Source organism: Equus quagga, chromosome 13 (genome assembly GCF_021613505.1).
Source record: "Equus quagga isolate Etosha38 chromosome 13, UCLA_HA_Equagga_1.0, whole genome shotgun sequence".
In the NCBI taxonomy this organism is placed as follows: domain Eukaryota; kingdom Metazoa; phylum Chordata; class Mammalia; order Perissodactyla; family Equidae; genus Equus; species Equus quagga.
This window is the reverse complement of record NC_060279.1, coordinates 20322548-20331897: the sequence shown is the minus strand read 5'-3', so window position 1 is coordinate 20331897 and position 9350 is coordinate 20322548. Positions and strand designations below refer to the sequence as shown.

At 34.0% G+C, this 9350-nt stretch overlaps 1 protein-coding gene across 1 annotated transcript; it reads left to right on the top strand.

Moving 5' to 3' along the window:
• The first annotated feature begins 2113 nt into the window (after positions 1 to 2113).
• Positions 2114 to 8578, top strand: PDC (phosducin). The gene is made up of 3 exons (XM_046680779.1): positions 2114 to 2174; positions 5213 to 5364; positions 8054 to 8578. The coding sequence occupies exons 1-3, from the start codon at positions 2114 to 2116 to the stop codon at positions 8576 to 8578; spliced, it is 738 nt and encodes a 245-aa protein (XP_046536735.1).
• Positions 8579 to 9350: the final 772 nt, after the last annotated feature.

Sequence of the window (9350 nt, the reverse complement as noted above, 5' to 3'; positions counted from 1 at the left end):
AAAGAGTATTTGAAATTGGCAAAAGCCTTTTTGAAAAATGAAATTTTTTTCTTCATCAGATTTCCAAATACATTGGCACGAAGCAAGTCAGGAAGCAAGCTATGCTTCTGTCTCTTCAACATCTGAAATGAAATTATTTTTAGATTTTCTTAAACCTTATGTATATTTATTTTGAATAATAGCTACACTAAATTAACTATCTACTCTTGCAAAACAAAAAGACTGGCTGAGTGTCCACTTTCCTAGGGACTAAGCAGCTATTGAAGTTATCAAATAAGTTTCCATTACTTTGTACTTTAGTCTTCTCTTGAAGCAAATTAATAATATTCATTTTTCTTAGATGCAAAAATTATTTTTAAATAATTTCAGTAAGCAATTAAGTAGCTTCTCTTGTCCAACATTTACTTATTTCCATTTTCCTTTATTCCCATTTTCCTTTATTCTTTCTCATTACTAAGTCCGTTTAAATTCAATATTCTTCATTGCACTTCTACTTGACATAAATATTGGAGAATGGATTGTTATTCGCTTGACAGACTTTTCTTAAAACCCTTTTCTTGTTCAAGGAAGTAAAATCAAATTGGCAAAGACATTTGACCTCTAGTGATTCCAGGTAGGGATTGTCGTGAGGGAAACAATAAAATTATGAGACCAGTCCAAATGTTGGGAGCAGAAGTCAAAGTAAAAAGGAATCAAGACAAAGATTTCTGGTTTACCATTCTGTGCCTTGGGAAAGCACCAAACAGACCAAGTCCAAGGCTGAAGTGCAAATCAGTAAAAAACTAAGATGGAATCAAAGCACAAGCTGGACGATATCATTGCTTAAAACTGACTTCGAAAGAGGCAAAGGGGAAAAGGTGGAGGAAGAAGGAAGAGTAAAAAGATATATATCAGTATATCCTCCCTGACTTGGAAATTTCAAGAAAATCACAACTCTGTGGACCCCATAGGCAATATGCTAGTATAAATAATAATAGAGTTTTCCAGATAATGGAAAAATAAATAAGCAAATAGCTTAGATTTAGTGTGAACCAAGAACAAATACATTCTACATGAGGGCATCAAGGAGTTTCCTATGAATAAAACTTCATGTGCTTTTGGTAGATTTCGTGATGTATTTTAGCTTCTCAAAATTCTGTAGACATAAATACCGGTTGTTTTCATTTGATTGGTGGATAACATCACCAAAACTTGCTTTATGGTATGGAAAGAGGTTGTGGTGGTAGATTTATCATAAGACTGTTTCTTAGATCATCATTGTTTAAGGCCAATTTAGAAGCTGGATTTGTCCAACTAGATCGAGAAAAATGACTCTATTATAGTATGTTAACTTCCAAATGGTGTAATAGTTTACGATTTGGCTCTAAAATCAAATCCAGATTCAAATATTTGTTCTGCTACTTACTATGCGATCTTGGGCAAGAAACTTAAATCCCCTGTCCTTCAGCTTCCTCAGTTGTAAAATGGCATTCACAACTGTCCCTGGCACATATGTCTGTGTGAGAATTAAATTATTTTGACACATAGAATAATTGGAACAATGACTGGCACATAGTAAGTATTCATAGTAAGTATATAACTATTAATAATTAAAACATTCTTATATAAAATATTTGGATGTAATTTTATGAAATTAGGTAAATAAAAGTAATAAAAAAGAAAAATATTACACTGTAAGTAGTATATAATTATTAAAACATTTTTATTATATAAAATATTGGGATATAATTTTATGAAATTTGGTAACTAACAGTAATAAAAAAATTTAAAAGGTGAATAAAAAATGTTCACTAAGTACACAGACCTAAACTGAAGGCTTTTTAAGTAAAAGAAAAACAAACTATGACTTATGTAAAATCCTTAGGTTCAGAAATCTTTAATAATATAAGTATTAAATTAATGCTGTTTTATGATGTAGACAGAAACATTCTAAACATTTCATCACTTAGTGATAACCCTTAACCTACCACGGAACCCGGCAACAGGAGTATATACATGTATGCGTGTGTGTGTATATATATATATATGTATATACGTATTTATATCCTAGAATTCATCTATCATCATTACTTCTTTGTTCCTCCTATAGATTATATGAAATCCAACCCCTAAAATGGAAGAAGCCAGAAGACAAAGCTTGGAGGAAGACTTTGAAGGACAGGCCACACATACAGGTAAGCAAAGCTAGAAGAAAAAAGTAACTACTAAATTAAAATTAAATCCAGAGATCTCTAATTTTCTTATGGCTACTATCCAGTTAAAATTTAAGTAATATCTTTGAATGATTTAGTAGAATCATCTGAAAAATATTTGAGTGGGTAAATTAATTTGAAATCAGATACTCTTTTTTTTTTTTTTTTTTTATTTATTTATTCTTTTTAAAGATTTTATTTTTTCCTTTTTCTCCCCAAAGCCCCCCAGTACATAGTTGTATATTTCTCGCTGTGGGTTCTTCTAGTTGTGGCATGTGGGACGCTGCCTCAGCGTGGTCTGACGAGCAGTGCCATGTCCGCACCCAGGATTCGAACCAACGAAACACTGGGCCGCCTGCAGCGGAGCGCGCGAACTTAACCACTCGGCCACCGGGCCAGCCCCATTTGAAATCAGATACTCTTAAAACAGTTTTATTTAGATGTCAAAGAATAAGAAAACCACTGATTATTGAAAATTTCCTCTTGTCCATCTATCACATGACCTCTCTATCTACACTATAATTAAGCCACTTTCCTCTCTCCTCATTCCCAACACTATGGACTTTCCTCACAATCGTAAACAAAATAAACCAAAAGGCAAATAAACAAATTGAGTTTTTAATTTTAATTTTTTGAATCTGAAAAAAATAAGGGGAGCGATACAACATTCTTAAATCAAATGGATTTCGATATTCCTCCAGAAAACCTAAGACTTCAATTCATTTCATCGAGAGCTTGTTTTCTTAATCTGTTAAATTGTGTGTAGCGGGGCTGGCCCCGTGGCCGAGTGGTTGGGTTCGCGCGCTCCGCTGCAGGCGGCCCAGTGTTTCGTCGGTTCGAGTCCTGGGCGCGGACATGGCACTGCTCGTCGGACCACGCTGGGGCAGCATCCCACATGCCACGACTGGAGGAGCCCACAACGAAGGATGCACAACTATGTACCGGGGGGCTACACAGCTATGTACCGGGGGGCTTTGGGGAGAAAAAGGAAAAAAATAAAATCTTTAAAAAAAAAAAAAAAAAAAAAATTGTGTGTAGCTATCTATATACCACTACTGAGACTTTAAAAGTCAAACGGCATGGCTTACGTTTTTAAAATCAGGTTTCTCTTAACTCTATTGAATCTTGACTAACATTTCCTTCTCTCTTTTAATAATATGAATTGGAACCTTTAAATTTAGCCAGAAGTTTGAACGAACTCATATGAGTACTAGACAAAATGCATGGGAATTCATTTTATGATGGCAGTGTGAGGAATATCTTTCAAAGTATAACACAAAACCAAGAAACTATAAAGGAAGATTGATAAATTCAGCTATAGAAATGGAAGAAGGAAAGAAGGGAGGAAGGAAACGTCTGCTGTCTGTTAAAAGCCATCTAGGAAAAAAATCCAAAAAGCATTTAACAAATTGAGGAAAACCTTTGCAACTCAATTGACAGACAAAGGGTTAATTTCCTAATACATACTAAAAGCTCCAACAAATCAATAAGAAAAAAACCCAACAACCAAATGGAACAATGGGCAAAAGACAGAACAAACTATTCACAGAAAAAACAAATGGCACTTACAAAGTTAGAACTATAGTTGCAAAAGTGTGCAAAAGTAAAAAAGTTTAATAATACATTTTGGAAAGAGACATCCTTATACATAATTGGTAGGAGTGTAAATTGGTACAACCTCTGTAAGGGCAGTTTAGCGATATCAAAATTAGAAATGTATATACTCTTTGACCAAACAATTTTATTACCATAACCTATAGATAGACCTGCACAGATAGAAAAAAATGTACGTGCAAGGTTCTTCACTCAGAATTATATGCCATAGGAAAAAAGTGGAAGCAACAATGCACATCAATAAGAAACTAAGTAAATTAATGTCTACACAATGGAATACCACGCCTCCATTTTTAAAGAAAGAAGGAATCTCTTTACGTATGCATGTGAAAAAATCTCTAAGATATATAATGAAGTAAGAGGAAAGACAAGGTGAGGAAAAGTGTGTATAATATACTACCATTTGCAAAAAACAGGAATAAAAAAAGATTCTATTTTCTACACACATAAACACATGCTTTACACATGCATATTTTGTATATGTGGAAATATCTAGAAGACAAAAACTACACAAGTAAACAAAAAAATTGATTAGCTGAATATAATTAATATAAATAAATTTATCTTAAAATTATATATTATATAAGTTAAAAATTATTAGGTAATATGTAGGAGAGAGACTACACCCACAAATATAATGCAATATTAAAGTATGGATATGGTTAAGCTTTAGTGAAGAATATTTAAAACTGCATATTTTCAAGAATTTAGACCTTCCTCCAAGCATTATTATTATTTATCAAGGCAATTGAACATCAGAATTATGGCTGGATCATCCTTGATTTAACTAATTTTCTTAAATATGCAAATCCCACTCTTTCTATATTTGTAAAAGACTCTTAGAATCTTAGAAGGAATTGAATGATTATGTTACAATTTTCTTAAAGCCATTTTAGTTTTGTTAATTGAGGTCAGGCCTCCTTCTCACTGGTTGTTTTTCATGTGCTATTGTTACTGTTGTTTTCTGAAACTTGATAACATTTCAATTTGCTTCCTCAACAATCCTAGTTTCCTTTGTTAATAGTGTGGTGCCAATTTTAGTTTATTGCTGAAGCTTCTTCTTGAATAAAAATGCTATTTTCTAAAATTCTAGTTTTCTCTGTATACTCTAATTTTTAAATATCTTTACTCCCAAATTTTGCCAATAATTCAAAGTGCATAATTTGTATTTTCATTAATGCAGATGTTTCAGAAACATTCTTTGCCAAAACCCATTTAACAAGACTAATGTGGGAGAACATTTTTACGAGCAGGGCAGTTAGAAATTTCTAGCCCAAACAAGATGTTTGTTTCTGATGCAGAAGATGACAAGTCTATTTCCATGGTGATACATACACAAATTTCAGTTGTATAAGTAGCCCTTTAAAAATAAAAAGGGAAACAATTTATTTTTAATTTTATTCCAGGACCCAAAGGAGTAATAAATGATTGGAGAAAGTTTAAATTAGAGAGTGAAGATAGTGATTCAATTCCACCTTGCAAGAAGGAGATTCTCAAACAAATGTCCTCTCCTCAGAGCAGAGATGACAAAGACTCAAAAGAAAGATTCAGCAGAAAGGTAAGATAAGGAAAAACCAATAGTAAATAATTTACAATGTGTTTTTAGTGTAAATAACTCTAAAGAATCACTTTAGAAACATTATAAAATACAGACATATTTCAAAGATATTTATTACAGTATTGTTTGTACTGGCAAAAAAAAAAAAGTAGAAATGAAGTCAATGCCTATGAAGGCATTCCATACTAAGAAATATGTGGCAGCTATTAAAGAACGAGTCACAAATGCATGAGTTGACTTAGAGGCAGTTCCACACTATAAGAAAGCAAGATACAGAGAATGTTAAATTACATATATGATCCCATTTTCTACAGCAATGAAAAAAATACCCCACTGAATATGTTATTATGCTTATGTGATTATATGAGCATGTATGTAGAAAGGTATGGAAAGATTCTCACTAAGTTGACAATATCATTTATTTGGAAGAGTGGGATAGGTTGAGAGTTCTCAACTTCCACTTTGCAAGGAGGAGGGAGAAAGTAAGCAGAATAAGCCACACTTTTTTAAAAAACATATCCATGATTTTTTTTTCTGGTGAGGAAGATTCACCCTGAGCTAATATCTGTGCCAATCTTCCCCTATTTTGTACATGGGATGCCTCCACAGCATGGCTGACGAGTGGAGTGGGTCTGCCACTGGGTTCCAAACCTGCAAACCTGGGCTGCCAAAGCAGAGTGTACAGAACTTTAACCAGTTGGCCACAGGGCCAGCCCTCATCCATGATTTTTTTTTAAAGCAGTATTCAGAAAAAAAATCTCACTTATTTACTTGTCATATAATACGTATGCCTATGTGCATAAAGAGATACGTTAAAGGTGATCTCTAAAATGTTAATAGAGATTATCTCAGAATATTAGAGTGGTGAAACAATTGAATTTTCCCATCTGAGGAATTGTAACAAAATCTCCTCCATTTGTTTTAAAGTGATGTGAAGAGAAGAAGAGAAAATAAATGTGAAAAGTGTTTTGAAACATGTAAAATGCTATACAAATGAGAGGCATTATAATTATTAAAGCTATCGTTCTACGGTTAAGCTTTAGAAATGCATCTGAACACCTAAATGTCTATCTGCCTGATTATGTGAATGGAACAAGTTTTCATAAGAATGCTCAAATGCATGTGTAAATTAATATCTGTATAGTTCAGCCTATTAAATTAACAGAAGAATGGCAGCAACTTAAAAATTATACGAAACATTTAACAATTTTTAGCGTTAAAAGAAATTGAATTGGGACAATAATCTTAAAGCAGAAAAAATAATATAAGAAAAAGAAAGAGGACATTAGAAAAATAAATGTGAGGCAGAAACAAAAGAAGGAAGTAGTAAAAGCACCAGATATTTCTACTTAACCTGAATCTTAGTATCTTCTGCAAAATGAGAGTCAAAGTACCTACTTCATAGGTTTGTTGTGAGGATTAAGTAAAATAATCTATGTAAAGTGCCTAAAACATAGGTTTTCCATAAATACTAATTTCTTGCCTTCTTGGTTCTCTACTTTAAAAATTGTCAGCAGTTGCTACTTGATAAATCAGTGGCAGCTGATCCCCCCAGGGAGCCGTCCAACTTCCATGGTTCTGGGCTGCTCCACTTCTCTTAACCATACTATGTCCCATCTTTGCTCCCTTATATCTTTTTGTCTTTAAGGGTGTTCAACATTTTATTGAATAAGTTAACTATGGTATAGCTATGAAGAAAGGTTCCACGGGTAATTTTATATGCCAGCTGTAGTGAAAAGTAGCTGTCTTGGAAGATAGAAGTTAGGTCTTTTCTCTAGCCTAAGCCAGTGGATAAGAACACCTGGAGGGCTTGTTTAGACATGGCACACTCGGCCTCACCCTTACAGGTCTGATTCAGTAGATCTGGGGTGGTGCCCCAAAATTGGCAGAACCCAGAACTTCTCAGGTGATCCTGATGCTCCTGGTCCAGCATTAATTTCTCGGCTAATTTGATAAACTCCAAATAGTAGTAAAAGCTGTCTTGCTTGTATGCCATCCTACATATTCCAGAAAATCAGTAAGTGATAAGATACAATCTTTTCAATAGCTTCTGTGGAGGATACACTAATGTCCAAAGGCATTTGTTGGGGACACATTTAAATGCGTGTGCATGTGCATGTGTGTGTTTGTATACATTTTTTTTTTTAATGAAAGTCACTCCAGAGTGGCCCTTGCTAGGGTTTTTTCACCCAAAGTGATGGGGAGTCAAGTGGCACATTTCTGACTGAAATCACAACCATCTCATGGCTCAACTATATTCGGAAATAGTAATGCATGCATTTAATCATGAAATAATTACTGAATCCCTTTTATGTGCCAGATATTGAAGAGTGACGACTGAGACAAATTCCTGACCCCGTGGAACACATCACTTATAAAAACTATTAAACAATTAAACAAATAAATGTATAATACAATATAAGGTAGTGTTTATTGCTATGAAGAAAAATAAACTAGTAAAAGAAATAGAAAGCATGGGGTGGGGATTCTTTTAGGTAGCATAATCAAAAAAGGTGACATTTGAACAAGGCTTGAAGGAGGTGAAGGAGAAGCCCACATCATGAGTGGGGGCAAGGGCGTGTAGAAGACAGCAAATGTAAACCCCTTGAGTTGAGAACGGCTGTGGTGTGTGTAAGGTACATGAATTTCTGACTGAATGATGTCTACCATTTCTTTTCTCTACTCCCAGATGAGCATTCAAGAATATGAACTAATCCACCAAGACAAAGAAGATGAAAATTGCCTTCGTAAATACCGTAGACAGTGTATGCAGGATATGCACCAGAAGCTGAGTTTTGGGCCTAGATATGGGTTTGTGTATGAGCTAGAAACTGGGGAGCAATTCCTAGAAACCATTGAAAAGGAGCAGAAGATCACGACAATCGTTGTTCACATTTATGAAGATGGCATTAAGGGCTGTGATGCTCTAAACAGTAGCTTAGCATGCCTCGCAGCTGAATACCCTATGGTCAAGTTTTGCAAAATAAAAGCTTCTAATACCGGTGCTGGGGATCGCTTTTCCTCAGACGTACTCCCCACCCTGCTCGTCTACAAAGGTGGGGAACTCATAAGCAATTTTCTTAGTGTTGCTGAACAGTTTGCTGAAGAATTTTTTGCTGGGGATGTGGAGTCTTTCCTAAATGAATATGGGTTACTACCTGAAAGAGAGATACATGCCCTAGAGCAGACCAGCATGGAAGAAGATGTTGAATAAAGATTCGGTTTGTCAATATCTCACCTTTCTCCTTTACACAATGAACATTGATTTTGGTAGTATCCATATTCTTTTAGAGAACACCAAGTATGGCCATGGCTATTCTAACTTGGAAAAGAAATCAGATTGACACTAAAATTATGTGATTAGCATTTCTTAGTATTTAGTTATTCAAATTGATATAATGTTTTACTACAAAACTTATAGTCTTCACCAACATATTAGTAGACAGAGGATATGTATAACATTGTGACAGTTTTTAAAAATCCCCTTCAAGTTATGTGTTGACTTTTTTACTCCCTGTTTTTTCCTCAGTGTTATTATTTGGGCTTTTCAAATTATATTACTAATTATAACTTTGCTTGTGTAATAAAAATAAAGTCTCATGAGGAAATAAATTTTCTATTTGAAGTCTGTTTTTTCTCAAATATTACATAATCCAGGCCCCCAAAACATTATATAACCCAGAATACAAAAAAATTATCATTCACTAAGCATCTTACATTGCAACCAAACTAAAGCACAAGAAACAAAAACATTGTGCCACATTACTGGTAGTGACATGATGAAGTCTATTCAGAAATTGATAAATAATAACGCACACCCGAAATTACACAAGGCTATAAACCATTATGATCTCAAGAAAATTACTGGAAAAAAATGAGTATTTGTTTAAAAAGTACAATTTCAAAAGCTAACCTTATCTAGGAAAAAAGGCAGAATATAAGCAAGGTCTTTTTATTCTTTGGACAAAATAATATTTTGTAGTAAC

What these genes read in the sequence shown, in the direction of transcription:
- PDC (XM_046680779.1), top strand. Translation starts at nt 2,114, where the DNA reads ATGGAAGAAGCCAGAAGACAAAGCTTGGAGGAAGACTTTGAAGGACAG. An exon ending in AGGACAGGCCACACATACAG is followed by an intron (nt 2,175 to 5,212) that starts GTAAGCAAAGCT and finishes ATTTTATTCCAG; the next exon opens with GACCCAAAGGAGTAATAAAT. An exon ending in AAGAAAGATTCAGCAGAAAG is followed by an intron (nt 5,365 to 8,053) that starts GTAAGATAAGGA and finishes CTCTACTCCCAG; the next exon opens with ATGAGCATTCAAGAATATGA.